Here is a 19,402-nt window from a genome sequence, read left to right as displayed (position 1 = left end):
TGACCTCTAGTTTAGGATGAGAATTTTTGTGGTGAAAAAAGGCAAATCTGGCTTTGAATGTAGCTTTGGTCTACCACTTCTAGATTCCACTTATTGACACCACGAAATTAACTGCTTGGCCAGAAATCTCTCTGAAAGTAAGATGGGAAAAGCTACGGTTTTCAGTTAAAGTCTGGCCAAACATGAGACAACGCAGCAAATTGGGGATTTAAGGTGGTAGAAATGAATCCATATCCTTGCCCGGTTTTACACAAATTAGAATAAATGAGGAGAGAAGGAAACAAATCGTATTTGAATCACTTTTGGTTCTTAAATTCATACATTTTAATCACCTGACACCCTCTATCAGTGATGGCATCAAACCTTGACCACCTCACCCTGAATTCCCCCAAGGAATAGCCAGCAAAAGGAGCGGATCTCCTCAACAAAGGTAAAAAAAAAATCCAAAACATACACTCTCATCCAAAGGGCTTTAAGAATGCTTGTGTAGCTAGATTGTGAATTTCCCGGTGACAGAAAGTACATCAGCTCATGATAAAGCCACCTAACACCTGTCCCTAACCCCCGTGTACTTTGGGAAGCAGCTGCGACTTTGCCAAACGGCTCACACTGTACGAGTGTGCGGGATGTCTGTTGACTTCTTGCTGAGCTTTAAGTCACCTTGACAAAGTTTGTCTGAAGAAGCCTAATGGAGCACAGTGTGCCATCTTGCTCTCAGGAATGTTTCTCAGTGTTTCCAAAGCTCCAAAGAGGAGGAGTATTCACGATAATACCATGACCAAAGCTGCAAGTGAGAGTGTGTTTTATAAGAGAATGCCAGGTTTCATTCAGAGATACTGCCTTATTTGCTTTTCTCTAATTCAAATGTCATCTCAAACCTTTGGAGGTATTGTTGCTTATTTGGAGAAGGCAGTACTCGAACACTAAAGTTGCTAGCTGGGAAGGCTATACTCACCTCGACAACACAAAACATCTTTACACTTTACTTAAGCACATTTTGGTAATTGTAAGGTCACTCGATCTACGTTAATGCTCACATTTCTGATTCCCCTTTCTTATAAAACACAAAACATTGGTTATGTGAACAGAGCAATACACAAAGGTATCATACACATCAAGTCATTTTCCACAATGTTGCACATACAGGCTACTCTTAAGTGGATGTTTCATTTGAGAAAATAGCGATTATTTCATATCCCCTAATTATGAGGATAGTGCTAATTTTACATTGTTTCTTTCAGATGGGAGTTTGCTGGAGATCAGATGTATAATTATTGCATCATGCATGGCCACAAAACGGTGTAGAAATCAAATGAATAGTCACCCATGGAGAAAGATCTAAAGCCATTTCAGATGTCGCAGGTCACATATTACATTCATTTTGTGCAGGTGACCATGGTTTTAAAGGTATAGTTGGTACATTTTTGATTAGTTCATTTTTACAGGTCATTCTATTCCATGGCACGCTAATGTAAAACAATTTTTTTTTTTTACAAATTCATTTTCATACAACACCAATAAAGCTACAACATGGACAACATAACAAAAAAAAAACAAAAACTGGCATTACAATTTGGAGAGAGTTTAATTATTGATCGTTCAATCTAGACAGGGGCCAAGAGCGAGGAGTAATGAGAGTGAAAAGGAAAACGCTTTGACACAGACTGCAGCTTTTCTCATAGTCGGATGTCCAGATTCTAATCACCATGACTGTACTGTATGTATGCATGAAGCATGTTCAATCCTCCCTGTGGGGGGGGGGTAAAAGAAGATGTCCTCGAAAGCACTTGTAAAGCGTTTAAAGATGAGACCAGAAGTTATTGCCTGTCTGCTCTATGAACGCCGTGGAGGATTGCTCGTACTGTACTGTGCTGTGCTGTACACGATCAATCTGTTGAATTCTTTGGTGGGAGGAGCGGAAAAGTCCGAGTGTGACAATGCTGTCCCCGTGCTGACAGGAGAGGGGACAGGACAGCAGTGTAGCATGGGCAATGCCAAATTATCTCCAACAGTGGAATGTTTCAGTAGTCTGTCTCAGAACAGAGGAGCCAAAAGATTTCAATGGAAAATCTTCTCTCTTATGCGTGTGTGCTTAGGCCCCAATGACCTAGAGGAAATTAAGTAGATACAGTAAAATAAAAAGACAACAACAGAACAGAGAAGAATGATGTAACCAGCAACTTACTATATAATCACATCTTTAACTGCCTGCACTCTAGGCTTGCATGCTGGAGCTGACGGGGAGTGGAGAGTTTTGGGGAAACAAGTACCACAATGACAAACCACTCTGGAGCCCATCAAGAGGCTTTTTAAGAGACTGTTGGATTTCAAACCAGGGTGTGTGGCACCCTCAAGCCAAAGCATCCGTCTATAAGGGCCCCACGGGATTATCATCAACTCAACACTTACTGTCATCAGCAGTGTTGCAACACTTTACACAGGTACACCCACCTCCACGGAATACTAAATATTACTGTACATCAACCCCCAGGTTACAAATTAGAAATGAGCCTGACATATAATAAAAACACACACACACACTCTGATAAAACATCCACAAGAATTATTGCAACAACCTCTAAAAATAAACACAACATGTACTACAGCCATGTCAAAAAGTTCAAGATAATGTTAAGTTAAAAAAAAAAAAAAAAAAAAAAAAATCACTTCAAATGCAAGTACTATGGCATACCATGAAGGAGAGGGGAAGGCTTTCACTAAACCACCAGCGGTTCTGATGTGCCCACGTTCAAGAGGACAAACGAACAGAGGAGATTATTTGTATCACTGGCTACGAGAAAAAATGATGTCTGTTAAATCAAGCAGCAAACACACAAAGCGACAGCCCTATTGGTTCTCTAAGTGTTCAGGTATCCCGTTCAGCTGGCGTGGCGATGTCTGTGGTGTACCTGGTTCGAAGACAAATGGACAGTGACGACAAATCGGCCACAAGGTGCCCTTCCAGGTGTATGCTGTGGCATTTCCCTTCTGTTCTGTTCTTGCAGCTCTGAGATGCTACCCATACCTCAAGCGCAACAAATAACTTACAATTATCTTTGCTGGAGAAACGAACAACAGCAACAAATGACAACGACAAAAAGATTCATGTCAGAACTCTAAGTGTGCATTCAGGTAAGGTAGTGCCCCCTGCGGCTCCTACCGACCACCCGGGCTCAGTGTTACTATCAACCTGCTCAGTGCCAACTTGCTACCATTTTAGTCCCATTTAAGGTAGAGAGAGTTTCACCCTGCCCTCCACAGTCCCTACCTAAACTGACCCTACGCTTTCAACCAGCCCCCTCACTCATGCCTACACAGTGTCTCTCTCAAACGACCCTCCGTACTCTGTCTCCTCGCTGCAGCCTGGCTATCTCCAGCCTCACAGAACCACCCTCATGGCAACCATCACTTTCTGTCAGGCCCTTCTGTCGGACTAGCTTTTAACCTTAAAAAAAACGACCTCTACTGTGTCTCAAAGTACTGTAACTCATTCCCTGTACATGAAAACTGAGCTAATATCTCTGCTCTGTAATCACAATGCATGAACTCTCTTGTGTGATAAAAAAAAACAAGTATATTCCAAACTAAATCCACATTTTAGGTGCCACTGTGATAGAGGTTTATAGCTACAGCTATACTGTACATTTTCATATTTACATTAATATCCAGAGCAAATGTAACAAGAATGTATCTATGACTTTGGTCAGTACCCCAGGCAAGTTATCTCATGCACACATAATAAAATAGCTCAGCGTGATATCAACTCCGACATTAATCTTCATCACCTATACTATGCTGTCATTAAGGACAAGAAACAGCAAGGGCTGAGCCTACACCTGGAAGAGAGCTACAACTGCCCCGACTACGATGTCAAACCAGGGAAACATGTCTCTCTAAGTATAGCTATAGTCTCTTGTGGCTTTCAGGATCCAAGCCAAGTAAACTGTGTCGTTATATCTGTAAGGCACTACGAGGGAACAATGGTCAAAACCTAAAGACTGAAGAGAATTTTGAGGAGGTGGACTACACACGCATGGCTGACAGTAGCACACACAGACAATCACGTTGTACATGCCTATGTTATTATAACCACTTTGTGCAATCACATTGAAAAAAGAGGAACAAATAAATCTATTGGTATCGGAAAAAGGTTTCTTCTTAAAACAAACAGGTGCAGACTGCTACATTCTAAGAACGGGGCCCAGCTAAGACACCTAGCTAAAACTGAAGTATCGTCATAAAGGTGAAACATAAAGGAAAAAATATCTATAAATACACTAAAAAGTTTGTTGTCTTCTGTTGGTTATATTTCCAGAAGCCTCCTCGGCTGGAGAAGGTGGAGTGGGGGGAGTTGCCTCTCTTTTCTCCCCACACCATGAATGATTTGGAAATATTAAGACAGTTCAAGGCCATCATTATTTTTTTCTTTGAAGAGCAGCAGGTTTCCGTATTTCACCTTCTCCCAAGTCTCTTGGGATTCCGAACTTCCAGTCAGTAACCCCTGTTCAACAGTCACTTCCCAAATTTAAGAGGGGAAAAGAAAAGAAAACAAAGCAGAAAACCTCCACTGTCCCTGTTTCAAACCTCCCTGTAAAACTACTGAGACGTTACTTTCCTCAAAAAAGTAAAGCAAAGAATTGACAAATAAAAGCAAAAACTGGCCCTTTTAGGAAAAACAAAATGAAAAAAAAAAAAACAAAAATCTTGAACTGTACCCCTCTGAAATTCAACCCCATCTTTCCCTTCTAGAGAGGCTATGAAACTTTTTTTTTCTTTCTCTCTCTGTCGTTACATCTTCAAGTTATACGTGACAGTTTCATGAGGATTGCATGTTCCTCTGTCTCTGTTTATGTCTGAGGTCGAGGAAAGGATGTTGAGGATGTTGACAGGGCTCATGGCGGATGGGTTTGGGGGAAGCAGCAGAGCTGGGTCAGGCTCTCCAGTGTCAGTCAGTGTCTTCTCTAGAGGTAAGGGTACTGGTTGACCTTGGTGGGGCTCAGCGGGTATCCAGTGTAGACAGTGGAGGCGGGTGAGGCGCTGATGTAGGCCTGGTGGGCAAACTGGGCCTGGTACTGGCTGTGGTGCAAGGTGGGTGAGGGCAGCACACGGTGGCCCATGCTGACTGGGACCTGGTGGACGATGCTTGTTGGGTAGCTTCCGTGCTGGACCGCGTGGCGCGCTGAGCCCTGTGATGCCACCAGGTGGGCCACGGTGCCGGTCGAGCCCAGAGCAGCAGGGGCCGTGTAGGTGTAGAGGTGGGGCTGGCTGGGCAGGTGTGTGGCAGCCAGGTGTGGGTGAACATTGCCCGTGTGAGAGGGGCTATTGTGATGGAAGGAGTACGGGGCCTGAGTGGCGATGGTGGGGGTGATGTAGGCCTGCTGGCGCCGATGACCTCCGTTTCGCTCAGCTACCATGTGCTGCTGGGCCTGGAAGATGAGATGATAGAAGGTCAGTTCTATTTCTCCTGAACTGAACTTTTTTTTCTAGAAGATATTGGAGCTGTTAGAACTGAAGTAAAGCGTTTGTGCTAAGCTACGCTTACTGACTTCTGGCTTCTTATTTAATGTGAGAATGTGATCCGTAATGATCTGAGAACATGACAATGGTATCAGTTTTCTCATCTTAGTCTTGGCAAGAAGGTGACAAAAGCGTATTTCTCAAAATATCAAACAATTCCTGTGAAACATGACCTGAAGAAGTTTGAAGAGCTCAAGTTTCACACACACATATTCACATGTGTAAACACCCGTTACACCATACCTGGCTGAGATTGAGAGGCTGCTGCTGGAGGGGGTGAGGCCCTGAGCGCTGCTGTCGGTAGGACCCTCCAGTCACACCCCCTGGCACGTGATTATTGCCAGACACCACTCCATTGGAGGATTTGAACTTGTAAGCTGAATTCTGATGGTTCATTGCATCTGGAAATGATACAAGCTTGGTTAATAAGCAGCTCCTTTAAATTTCTGTCTAATGCGCAAGGTTGTGTTTTAGGTTAGGGCTGAATCTGTCACAGTCCTTTACCTGGCATCAGGCGCTCACACTCACTCGGAACTTCACTGTTCTGGGTTTTGAGAGGGGGAATGATGATGGTGCGGGGGTTGCCATTGTTGTAGTTGTCCAGGATGGTGGTCTTTGTGTCGTAGCTGTTGTTGTTGGGGGGTCTGGACTCCACAGTGTAGGGGCTGTTGTTGCTGGAACAGTCAGAGTCGGGCGAATCATGGACCGTCACGCAACTGATGACATTCTTCCGCTGCTTTGAAGATGAACTGCAGGATCATAAGGGGATCAGAGAGAGACAGTACTGAGGGATCAACTTCAGTGACTCAAGACTATTGATGTGATAATATTATATATGCTGGCTTATTGACAAAATCCTTTCCATGTATTTATCCGATGTCAGATTCTAGATCCTCACTTTAATTATATACTGCATGCTGCAGCCAAGTATAGACCCTAAACCTAACACCTAATTACTTAGAAAGTTCTAGCTTTCTTTTACCACCTACTCTGTGATTGCTTACTCTGTGTTTCAGTGCAGTATATCACAGCAAACAATGATCTTTGACACATCTCTGTTTTCCTGTTGTCAGATGATTGCCTGGCTATAAAACTGATGTGATCAATGCTTGCAAAATACCACTGCTAAAGAATTCACCACTGGCCAAGGGTGGCCTGGCTAGCATTTTATGACATCAGATCAAATTACTTTTATAGTTGCACAGTCATCTGATATTAGCAGCACACAGGCACATAATCGAACGTGCCTCATATCAAACACGTGGTGGCAACGTGCCAGCCAGTGATGCGGTAGCTGACCTATTGTTTTGTTTGTGGTCTTCTTCCTCGTCTGTGTCGCTGCTGATGGTGATGATGCTGACTGCTGGGCTGGGCGTGTCGGGGATTATGATGGTTTGTCTGGGGACATGGTGCTGGTGCTGATGGTCGCGGGTGGTGCTGGAAGCCTGCTCAGCTTCGGTAGCCCCCCATCCGCTGCCCCCACAGCCCTGTGGGGGTGGACAGTTGGAGGCCGAGCCGTTCTGTAGCACAGCGCAACGTGGGGGCGTGTTCTCCTTCACCCGCTTGGAGCGCTGCGGGGACAACACCGCCTGAGAGGACGACACCTCGTAGGCTGACATGTTCCTTAAAGACAGAGAGGAGGCTAAATGTCACACAGAGGACAAAACACACAGATGCTGAAGATCAAAGACCTCCGAATCAAAAACTACCGTGTGAGACATCAGGATCATTTGGGGATGATGTGTAGCTGGAAGTGTGATGATTTACAGTAATTCTAGAGTCATCTGAGTGTCAGAGTACCTGGCAGACATCTGGTGCTGTTTGTTCTTTTTGGAAGAGGAGTTGTTATTGGTTGAGGGCTGCCTCATGACGTGTGCCACTCCCACATTGAGCGTCTGATTGGATGGGAGTGTGACATGGCCAGCCAACAAGGCTGGCTGCTGCATGATGGGATTATAATGGCTGCCATGAGGATGGGAGTTCCTGTAATATAACACAGTTTTATGTTACTGCGACGATAAGAAACCTGCAAGTGAAGTATTTGAAGATGAAATACTGAAAAAAATATTGATATAACAGGATAATCAGAGGCAACACTGGTGAGGAAAAAGAAAGACAGGAGGAGTATTTCCCACAGAGGCCAGCGGGTGGCAGCAGCTCACTTTTCTAAAGAGGACGCAAGGAGGAGAGTGAACAAGTGTGGGAGAGAGCAAAGAGGGAGGGCAGAGGAGCTGACACCAGCAGCTGTGGAGCGATAGCTCTGCAGAGGAAGTGCGACACTTTCCCAATCGTCTCTCTGAGGACAACAGAGCTGCCACTGGACAGGAAGGGAGGGAGAGACAAGGAGGAAGGGGGGTGTCTGGTCACAGATGGACAGCTCTGAATGAATCTGAGCATACATGGCCCCAGCAGCCCTCCATGTACACATTATGTACCTGCAATCCTCCTCATCTCCCTGCAGATCACCTTCTCCCATCTATCCATCCATTTATCGAGTCATTGCAGTGACAGGCTATACTTGACATGATGTCTCTACATGTACCATCTCCCTGAGGTAAATCTGCTCTTATAAAAGCAGCAGTGTTCACATGGGGACTGTGATTCATTGAAGATAAAGGACAAGCTGTCAGGGTGGTACAGGCTCCACGGTCAATCAGTCTTATGTCGTGCCGTCTTCCTATAGCACATTTTGACCTATAAAAGTCATAAAACCACTGCTGGCCTTTGAAATCAATTTATCTGACCTGAACTACACGCATGTTATGTGTGTTAACTTCATTTCACAAAGTGCTTTATTTTCGAAGCTTTAAAATGACATATGTGAAGCTATATAATTATATTTCATATATTTATTGATCCACCAAAATCCTTGTGTGAAGAACGGTGGATTGGAAAACTGTAGGCCACAATATTGAGACAACAATAAACGCCGACAGCAGTTAAAAGTAAGGAAGCAGTGCTGTTCACCTCCAGTTGGCGAGAGGCTGTGTGCTGCTCATGGAGTCGGGGATGACAGTGGCATGCTGGACTGAGGTGTGGGTGAGCTGCTGCCAGGCTGGAGGCAGCAGGATCTGCTGGGTGCCGCTGGGCCAGGCCTGCTGAGGGAGAGAACACAGAGCGGGGGATAAACAAAGAGGGGGACAAGACGATAAGTGGAGATTGAAGGACAGAAAGAGGACAGAAAAACAGTCAGTTGCTATGGAGCAAAACATTCAAACTCTGAATTATGACTGCAAACTACTCATGATTAATCTGATGAATTCATTTTCGCATCTCTTAATTTAAACATTAGAAATGCATGAACAAAGGGAACTGGTTGAACCTGGCTGATAAGTTTCAGCGTGTTGTGATAAATTACAGTATTTTTTCAAAAGTGCATAACAGCTGGTTTCAGCTTGCTTCTGGGCATGCTAAATGAACTCCGCCAGCTTCAAGGAGACATCCATCGACAAAAGAGATAAGACCAGGACTTAATAAAGATGTACAGCAGCTCCTTTCTTTGTCTGCGTGTGTATGAGTGAGTCTAAGTGTGTATGTCTGTGTGTTAGTGTGATTATGTCTTTTACTTGAGTCAGATCAACCTATGTTTTCTCTTTGTGAAAGAGGCTACTTTGTATTTCTGATGCACAACAGGAGGAGTATCAGGCATAATATGCCCCAAGATGTGCCAAGATGAGTGTGTGTACATGCATACCCAAGCGTGTTTGTGTGTTACTGTGTGTGTGTAACCCTAATAGTTTAATGCAGCTCTATTGATTAGAACTTTAATGTCAGGGCTAATGAATTGTTCCTTTAATACCATTTGCACATCTATTTACAACAGCATCAGTATGTGCAGCAGCACACACACGTTTAAACAGAGAGAAGAGAGACAGACAGAGAGAGAGAGAGAGAGAGAGAGAGGGAGAGGGAGAGAGGCACCATACAAAATGCAAGGCAGATAATCTGTGTATGTTTTGAACATTATCTTTTAACTTTATCTTAAACTTTATCTTTGTATTCACATCTTTGCTTTGCTCTGTCTCTTCCCATTACATTCTGACAGGAGCTGTTCTGTTCTGTAGTCTGGCTGCAGGCTTGTGGAGGTTGAATTGTTTTTGTCTGAGGCACATTGCAAAGTCTGAACCAACCAACCTGTGGTTGAAGTGCTGCAGGGGGCATCTGCAGGCCAGCAGAGCTGCCTTGCCTGTGCACTGATGACTGACATCTCTAATGGAACACTGTGGAGCTGGTGATGGTCTTTACATCTAAGACCACATCCAAGGCCTTTTATCAACATGCCATTAAGAGATTCTAATACATCCATCCATCTCCTGCTCCTCTGTTTCCTGCCTGCTCTATCTCCATTCCTGGCACTCTATATGCCTCTCTCACAAGGCGTCTGCGTTGTGTAACCAGCCTGTCTGCCCTGAAATGGTAACCCAGTTAAGAGGCCGTTTTCTTTCTTCTTGGAGCCTACCATCACTATCAGCAGCCCACTGCCTCCCACCTCGACCTACACTCCCCGGGTGAAAACCCTTTGTCACCTCGGGGCTTTGAAAGCCCCAGCTCTCACTCCCCAATTGTTTCCACATTTTCTGCATTCCTGCTCCAGATAAAGGTCCTGCTGGTTTCCCTGCCTCCCTGCTTGGAGCCTCCTTCACTCTGCCCCCTCTCTGCACACCCAGGGAGCTGTGGGGCTAGACTTGCATGGGTCTGAGGTGGTCAAAGGGTGCATGGGCAACAGTGAGCAGTGGGTGGGTGAAGGCGCAGGTGGGGAGAATGCAACCGAGAGGCAAACATCGACTCAGCCAAGCCTGTGAGACCTCCCACAGTAAAGGAATAAACACACACGCACCACACACCCAGTTATTAGGTGTGCTGCTCGCTGGCCTATATAAACCATCTGCTTGTGTTAACTATTGCCTGTCTTTGTTTAACATGTGCAGACAGAGGTGAATACCTGCAGAGCATGGCAGCGATGTCTGAGCCACACTTGGCATATAATTTCACGTAATATACATTTCCCGTAATGAGACATAGATGTGTTATTTTGCCTCTGATAGATTCATCACATCCATGGATCTGGTGATGTTGTGAATTCTGTGGTCATGCAGAGTCTCATCCAAGCTTCCCCTGACCTCCCAGGATCCTCTGAGGCCTGTAATTTGGAGCGCCTGACTTGGAAGCAGCCCTGGAGCTAATCACCATTTGGTATCTGACAGATTAACCCACCATAGAAACACAGGCACGCGCACACACATACACACATAGAGCTTTGCTGCCTGCCTGCCTGCCTACTGCATGATTAACTGGAGATAAGGGAGTGCTTCAAACTCCCTGGATTCTCAGGGATATTTAAAGCCTTCATGGAAATTTCCATAGGGAAAGAGGTGGTGTGGCGATGGAAGTGGTCTACAGTGTGTGTGTGTGTGTGTGTGTGTGTGTGTGTGTGTGTGTGTGTGTGTGTGTGTGTGTGTGTGCAGAAAGAGTGATGCACAGTCACTCTCTGTTACTTCCAACAACTGTATACTAGCAGCTAAAGCTCCTGCTCCGCTGTGCAGGCTCCAGTGAAGGCCTTCTCTGTGTGAAAGGCTCCTGCCTTTGTGTGCATCAGACCGTGGCAGTCTCAGCCTCCAGGAGAGCGGGGCAGCAGAGAGAGTTAGCGAGGGGGAGAGAGTAAGAGGAGAGAGAGAGCGAGAGAGAGAGAGGCAGGGAGCAATGCACAGGAGAGCTTGGCCTGAATGCACTCAGGAAAAACACAGCTGCCAGCAGGGGCAGGGTCACGAACATTGAGTGATTTCCAGCCTCCATCGATAGATACTATTCTTAGCGAAGGCTTACGACAAAAGGGATTCAGAGAGCTTTGTTTGAACGCAAGCAGCTCCGAGTCTGACAGGCACTGCTATTGTTAAGACCCAAAAAACTCTATCAGTTCCATCTCTGTGATACCTGAACGTCTTCCTACCTGTGTAAGCAGGCCAGGTTGGATCTGAAGAGGCTGGGCACCAGGGGCCTGGGTCACTATGGGAACAGCATTTTCCATCCGCACAGAGTAACTGGTGTGTTTGGAAGGGGACGCCTGCAGCCCTGTGCACAAATAAAGCACACGCACAGTGGATGTCAACAAACGAGAACAACAATACTCTGCCAATCTGTCGCTTATAAACAACATCAGACCATCTGCAAAGTTCTGAGATCAGTAAACGCGTTATGTATGTGCGCTGATTTATCTGCATTCAACAGATGTCAAAGCTCTTCGGCTATGTTTGAACATGGCAACGCTACTTAGAAAAACAAAAACAGTAGTCATGGCAATGGCATAAAAACAGTTTCTAATAATGGAAATTCTTTTTATCACCCATTCCACAGATAGAATAAATAAACAAATAGAATAATGCCTCCGAGTTCTTCTGCCCTCCCCGTGCAAACACAGACGAGACAAAAGGGGGTGAGTAAGCATTACACAAAGATATTACATTTCCTTTCAAATGATTAATTGCCTCATCAAGTTATCATTGAATCAGCGTTTGTTTGGTACGATTGACACTGCCTGTGGCGTGCTAAGCTAAAGCTGTAAAACAAAATGACAAAAAGGCTGTCTGTGCACAGAGATAGAACTAAAGCCGACTACAGTGCTGGATGCATGGTACCAGATAATTGCTGTTTAATTGTGTTTATCCTCATACCATGGCCTGTTCTAGTGCAGATGCTCATGGCTGTGCAAAGCACAAGTTCTCACATATGCCACTCTATTGGTTCATATACTGACTGGTCAGACCTCCTTACCTTGGAAGCCAGGTGGGCAGACGATGAGCGCCTGCTGGAAGGGGTCGGGCCGGGCAGCGCAGAGTTGAGGAGCCCCCGGCTGCAGGGGCATGCTCCTCTGGGCCACGGCTGCCATGGAGGCAGCGGAGGGCTGGTAGAGTGCAGATTGGTAGTTTAGTATGGAGACATCAGGACTTGCAAAGGAAAGGGTGGCATTGTTGGTGGAGGAGGGAGCCAGGTTGGTGGCCTAAAGGAATGATTGGACCAAAATAAAAATCATGAGAGTGGAGGTACTGATGGGAGTGACAGGGAAGTGGAGGTGCTCCAAGGAGGGATGGGGTGAACAGCAGGCATGGCAAAAAACAGGACGATAACAATATTCTCACAAAATAATGCACACATAAAGATGCAAAACAACCAGCAGATCAAGAGAAGATGGATGGTGGGGCATCCATCATTGATGAGAGCCAATGGAGGAATGAAGAAATTGGACGACTGATTTGAAAGTGCCTTAAAATATGCAGACTGTTGATTTGATTAATTAGAGGGGGAGAAAGAATGTGAGGAGGGATGCAATCAATTCTACAATTCTTAGAATAATCAGCCATCAATGAGCAAAATGCCACCAGAGTGCGTTTAGACTGAGATTTTGGTAATTTTTTATCATTCACAAGCGGTTCGTCTTTAGACCAGAATAATGCACTGCTGCACAGGAAATGTTTACCGTCGATGACGACAATGTGCTGAACATGAATTTATTGATGCTTCCTCGGTACACAATTTAGTAACAATAAACCATGCAGCAGCATTAACATCTCCCTTATGATCACGCTTGAATGATGAGTGCGAAAATAAGGAGATCATATTGTAAGTCTGGTTAAATCTAAATGTTACAAAATCAATATGAACCAATATAGTGAGCAGCAGCAAAATTTGACATTTCACGTCACAGCTTCCCTATCAAGCTTTCAAATCAATGCGTCTGACAAGAGCAATATTTCAAAGCCAGCAGTCATTGTATAATTACGTAAGCTTAGGCAACTCCAGCATGTCTTGACCATTAATAAGACATGTGGAATACTAATACTGCCGGGGAACATCCTAGATACAAACAAATGCTTTTAAGAGACACCGTTTGCTCAGCTCGTAAGTAGTATTTGCTCCACAAGACAGTGTCTAATTTTAGACCTTTCATTAAGCGTACGTACGGGGCGGAGGGAAAATACAGAGACGGCGCTTTCATTTTTCATTTGCTCTCTTTAGCGTGTTCAATGAACACCAGGGGAGGGAACATAATCAATACAGCACTGTGGTATTCATCATACACAAGCACAGAAGCAGCAAAATACAAGCCAAAGATGCATTCCAGCCTTGCAAATGAATCGAGCTGAATAAATCACTAACTTAAGTCTGTCTATATGCCCGGAGAGCCAGGCGCAGAAAAGACAAGCTGAGGGAATGTTAATCCATTTAAATCACAGCAAGATGGGGTTTTTGTCGCATGCTACACAGTGTGAGCCGGCTCGATATAGTTGGTGATAAAGAACTCTGTTTACTAAAGAGAGGGGTGGGGGTGGGGGGGTGGGGGGAGCAGGAGTTCTGGAAAACCTTGCAACCCGACGCTCGGTGATTCCGGCATAAGCCAAAAGTCAGCAGTTTCAATTCACAGACCGTACGGGAACGAAGCGGTAAAGCACCACAGGCTCAACCCAGGGAAATGGGAGGAAAGAAGAGAAGACAGAGGAGGACAGGAGTGAGAGGAGGGAAAAAGAGAGGAAGCCTGGTAAAGGGATTCTTAAGGCTTGAAAGCCCCAGAATGCAAGGCAAGCAGGAAGTGAGGCTTGTCATGTGTGTAATCAGCACTTTGTGACAATCCCACAGGACCTGGAGCACAGACAGAAATGCAGGCAGACAGATATACATGCACCAAGGCAGAAAGGCAGACCAGTAAGGATGGAATCATGCAGAAATTCAGACAGGAAGAAGGGACAGAAAAAAATACACCACAGGGACAAATAGCTGCTCGCGGGCTGCAAAGCTGTTTGACTACTGACAATTGGGTTTTTAAAATACAATCATTTGGTTAAGAAAACATTTGACTGGGTATGTGAGTGAGATGCATCTTTCATGTTGTTGCTTGAGGGCTTCAGCTTGGTTTGATTTATCCATCGTGATTCATGTGCATTTAGGTCTACGTACATTTAAACATATACAGTACATAATGCAGTGTTCTCCAAATAGGTGCTTCAGGTGATTACTTCATTTTAGAGGCCACACAGACTTTTATTTTTATCTGTAGTTTTAGTTCCTTCCAGTCGTAATTCTATTGGAACCTGCTGTGGAAACACAGCTAAAATAATTGACATACTTGCATCTGGTAACATAAAAGCTGACTATCAGCATACTGAGTGAGGATGTTTGTCTTTCAGCTTTACCTGGCTGTGCACAGTGTTGAGCTGGTTGTTGAAGGTCATGGTGAGGTTGGTGGAGGTGCTGGGGGCCACATGGGTGATAAAGGGCGTCTTGCTCTGGTTGACTGTGTCATACATGTTGACACGACGCTTGCAGATCTCCATGTTTTGGAAGCACGACTTGACACTGTATGGACAGAGAGTGACGAAGACAGAGGAGGGGGATGAGTGCTGCATCTTATCAGACGTTATTCCACTGTTCTAAATGATGATTATGCAAACAACAACAACATCAACAGGGCGGCTCGTACTGTGTGCTGTGTGGGAAATCGAGGAGGTGTGACATAGTAACAAAGGGGTGGTTGAGTGTTTCGATAGGGGTGATCCTCTTGTCTGCGTCAATGGTCAACATCTTGGTTAACAGGTCGATGAACTCCCTCCTGTCAGCCTTCTCCGCCAGCATGTCGCTCCCCTCCAGATCTGATGTCATGTTCACCTGAAGGCACAAAACAAACACACAAGCATGTCAGCATTTCAAATCCTTCTTCAGTGGCTGATTGAGTATTCAAGGTCTCCAACATTTCTGCCGACGACAGACAAAAATCTCTCACGCAGCTTTTCCCATACCGAGGCCTATTAATACTCACAAGGCCTCATCAGTTAGGGTGTCAGCCTGTGTGTGTTCGCACGTGTGTGTGCCTGTGTGTGTGTGTCACAGGGCCCAGTGATAACCTTGCACCTTAGTGACATTATAAACATTTGCGCTGGTATTTATAGCAGAACTTGGAATATCTCCTGGCGCCTACACTGAGATTTTTATCTATTCCTGAGATGTTAAAACAAACAAAAAACATGAACCCAATAAACACTGCCATTGGCTAGTAGTTAAAAAAACCCTTTCACAAATTTGGAGAGTGCCTCTGAGAAAGCTGACATGAGAACTTAACCTAAATATGTTCTGAGGCAGTTCTGGGAAGCTGCCTTGGAACATCGTGTTGTTTCATTTGTATTAAACATTGCAGCTTAGCTTTGTGGATAAATACTAGGCAAAGGAGATTTCTGCAGATTTTTCCTTTAATGAAAAACAACATTGCAAGGAAGAATTGATTTGTTAGGCCAAGGACTAATTCTGGGGACTTTGTTTATGTTTAGGGTTGTCATGTGGGGTACTGAATGAAGCAAGTGGGACAAGGTTATCATAAAGCAGGCCTGGGCTTAAGCCAACAAGCACACTGTCAGGCAGTGCAAGGACAGAGACAGGGACAGTGGCAACAGACAGGCAGCCTTGTTTATTGTGACTGCCATGCAGAGGTAGCAGGCCTGTTTTTAATAAAGACGCAGTGCTTATCTGTGGGCCTGCTCCAGGGGCTATCAGATGTGCTGCCAGTCAACACCGCAAATCTGATTCAATTCTCTTTCTCTATGCAGGTTATTCAGGCTCTGTAACCATTCCTCTCTGCTTGCCATCTCCACTGGCTGTGATAAAGGAATAATCTGGAGAATGAGGTGAGAAATAATCACATCGTCCTCTGCTAGTCAAAGAGATGACTTTGGGAACTGTACACAGTTTGGTTGCACATGCATAGCAGGTGGGAGTTGACTGAGGTGTGCCACAATAATCAGACTGGATAAGAAGAGGAAAACGTATTTTCCCATCATCCATTAAATTAAGGTGTGTGAATTTACTAGACAGAAAATGTATTTTCATACTTCATTTTCTTTCAATAACAGCAAAAGGCAGCATTTGACATTTTCTTATCTTGAATTAAAATGAAAATGGTCACTATGAAACTTAAAGGGCTTCAGCTAACATGGTCAGCCTTGCGTGTCTTGCATGTCAACGGCTGTTTATGGAGCCACATCTGTGCCACTGACATGCCACTCTGGAGTAAGGGCAGGGATGGCAGATGTCGAGCAGTGAGGCAGATTGGGCTACGCCTCAGGAGATGTGGAGCGAGGCATGCCGGATGCATGCCTGTCTTCTGCACAGCAAGGCAGCATGTGCAGATTTACCCCAAAACTTATTTTCTCAGCAGGAAGAGGAGCAGAGGAAAGGAAAAGTGCATTTGTAAGTGCATGTGATAAAAGAAAGATGAAGACCATGTTGCTCCCTCTGCCATGGTTTCACCCCTATCAACGGAGATATTGAAGGATTGCAGATCAAAGTGAATGCATTTTCGAGCAGTGCCGGCCTTCCTTCCATCTGCATCAGGCCTCCAGCAGGGTCCTGCATTTGCTGTAAGTTGGTCTCTGATTTACTCAAATTAGATATACTTGTGACTAAAGCCTCCCCACATTTCCCACGACTGAAAGGAGGTTCATTATCTCTTCCTGGCACCCAGCCCCTCTGTCTTTCTGGGCCTTCAGCTATATCATCCATTATACACGCAGAGACAGATGTCCACAATGCTGACTTGTTTATATGGTCGGGGTAGTGAGATGGGGCAAAGCAGGCAGTTTTCTCCCACACTAAGTATGTGCAGCTCTGCAGTATCTCCTCTGCGTTTTTGCAGTAAGCTGAGTCTGGCTGCAACAGTCAGAGGAAGATGGGACACAGAGCTTGAAGCATAGGAGACAGAGATGACCCAGGGGATATCATACCAGTGCAGGTTGGTTTCATTAAACTCTGTGCCGCATGTGTGTCCGTGAGTGTGCGGTAACTGTAAATTCAACAAGCCCAGGCAGCTATACTATCTTGTCCCAGCCGACTGCGTGTTATTCCAGACAGGCCAGACAGCGGCCCTAGGCGCTAGTGGACAACCATAATTGTCTCCATCATTTCAGCCACTACATGGATCCACGTGGACAGTTTCCAGAGGCTGCTGCTGGTAGTGTACCAAGGTGGCCATATTCCAAAAGAAATAATTCACCTGCTTAACTCTTATCTCTTGGCTAGTCATTATCAGAGGCAGGATCGAGGTGCATGATGACAAGAGAGTGCTGTCACAGATTCGAAGGGCCCTGGGAAAAACATTGTAATTTTCCGTCACCGCTGCCATATCTGCCAGCAGAACCAGTATTTGGCCAAGTGAGAGTGAACAAAACAACACTCACTATCATCTCACTGTCAGGCACGTCCTATCAAAATGCCATGGCTACATGTGAACTTTCCCACCGTGGAGAGATGAATTCACTCTGAGTCACAGAGGAAAGTGACATCAGATGTAGCCATGTTCAGCAGCAGTGCTTTTCCATATATAAGTCTGCCATATAAGTCACTTCCTGGGGTTATGTAAGATCTTCTAAACAAACAGACTCCCATAGGTGACATGCAGAGCTGCCGAGGGAGAGGGGCTAACCAGCTGAGTCACACAGACACAACACGGTGCTGGTCCCACTGAGCTGCTCTGCAAAACTGGTTTAGACCCTCTGGAATGTGTGTGTGTGTTAGTGAGAATGAGGGCGACAGAGAGTCAACACTTCGTACCCTTACGCTCCACATGCTTACATGCACTATAGATGTACAAAGTGAAGACATAGCCACAACACTCACTCTGTCTTAAATAAGAAAACAAACTGTAGATATAAAACATGTTAACCAGTCTCACCACATGTTCTGCTCAAACGTCTGTCTGTAACTTATTAGATAGTGGTTAAGCAAAATGAAGAGCAGAAGCAAGGGTTGAGGAGGGGTTTCAGAGAACAGATGCTTTCATTTCACTCCGCAAAATTCTATATAGCAGCAGAGCTACACCGCATCTGGAGATCAGGCCTTGGCAGGATAAATATTTTAAAGGATTTCAAATATGTGATAGATAATTCGCGGGATGTGATGGATCAAACTGGTCCGGAACCTGAGCAGACCCATCGGTGGAGGCTTCAAATGCAAGACAGGTGGGTGTGTTTGAAGCAAAAGACGGAGCAAAAGCAACTAATTTATCTTAGGTCCAATTCATGAGAATAGAAGAGTCGTGCTTTGTGATAGTGTAACAGCATACCTGCGCCATATCATCCAAGCAGTTGAAGATGTACTTGCGAGCCTCCTTGGACTTGATCCCCGTTTCACCCTCGTGATCCTCTGGAGTCTGCGGGAGACAAGAAGCAGATGTTCCTCTCAAATCCCATCACACTTCCCCTCTGGAAACGCACTATTTACATTTGGCTCATTACAGCCTCTTGTTGTTGATGTGCAGCAGGACTCAGCTTGCCCTCTGAGCAACCCTGGGGTAGCACACAAACACTCATCTAACAACCAGGGAAGATGGGGGAGACTGCATGCAGAGGCACACACTATATCACCAGGACAATACGCAGAATCTACACACACACACACACACGTTTGACACAAGCGCACATGGGCACATGTTTACGCAAACTATATAAAAATGCATAGACAAGTATAAGCATGTGATCATTCTTTTTCAAATTTACACAAAACTCATCTGTGTTGACTGTAGAACCCTCCTGACTGAACACATGATATTTTTAATTACAGTCAGCAAAGCAATGCAGCTGCTGTTAACATGGAAACACATGGCAAGGTCAACTTCAAGCTGAGCAATCTCTCTTCAGAGTGAAAAAAAGAGGTCAGGAGGCCTTGAGGTTTGATTTTCCACATACCAAAGAGACTAGAAAATCATCTTGCTACAGCAGTAACAAGTGAAAACTAATAAGCCATCTAGGTGTCTTTTCATTCTGGAGAAAGATTGATGATATTTGCTGAGTTTCAAATTCAGTGAATATCTCCTCACAGTTCGCTGGCTGTCCATTCTGTGTGTGCGGTGGAA

At 45.1% G+C, this 19,402-nt stretch overlaps 1 protein-coding gene across 4 annotated transcripts in view; it reads right to left on the bottom strand.

The window, feature by feature from the left end:
* Positions 1–4,429: 4,429 nt before the first annotated feature.
* The window catches only part of hipk2 (homeodomain interacting protein kinase 2), a 65,945-nt gene continuing 50,972 nt past the window's right edge, over positions 4,430–19,402 (bottom strand). The window contains exons 5-15 of one of the 4 annotated variants that reach the window (XM_076732287.1): positions 18,614–18,700; positions 14,987–15,171; positions 14,700–14,862; positions 12,286–12,415; positions 11,465–11,586; positions 8,485–8,615; positions 7,318–7,500; positions 6,817–7,140; positions 6,022–6,266; positions 5,761–5,918; positions 4,430–5,426 (exon numbers count right to left, since the gene is read on the bottom strand). In XM_076732287.1, the coding sequence (XP_076588402.1) occupies positions 4,962–5,426; positions 5,761–5,918; positions 6,022–6,266; positions 6,817–7,140; positions 7,318–7,500; positions 8,485–8,615; positions 11,465–11,586; positions 12,286–12,415; positions 14,700–14,862; positions 14,987–15,171; positions 18,614–18,700 (2,193 nt within the window). In that variant the 3' untranslated portion in view covers positions 4,430–4,961. Of the gene's footprint in view, positions 5,427–5,760; positions 5,919–6,021; positions 6,267–6,816; positions 7,141–7,317; positions 7,501–8,484; positions 8,616–11,464; positions 11,587–12,285; positions 12,512–14,699; positions 14,863–14,986; positions 15,172–18,613; positions 18,701–19,402 lie in introns of all 4 variants that reach the window. The other 3 variants (XM_076732284.1, XM_076732285.1, XM_076732288.1) reach the window with 3 other exon arrangements.

Source organism: Chaetodon auriga, chromosome 6, assembly GCF_051107435.1.
Source record: "Chaetodon auriga isolate fChaAug3 chromosome 6, fChaAug3.hap1, whole genome shotgun sequence".
NCBI classification, from domain to species: Eukaryota; Metazoa; Chordata; class Actinopteri; order Chaetodontiformes; family Chaetodontidae; genus Chaetodon; species Chaetodon auriga.
The sequence above is the reverse complement of the archived record's forward strand: the minus strand, read 5'-3'. Positions and strand labels throughout refer to the sequence as shown.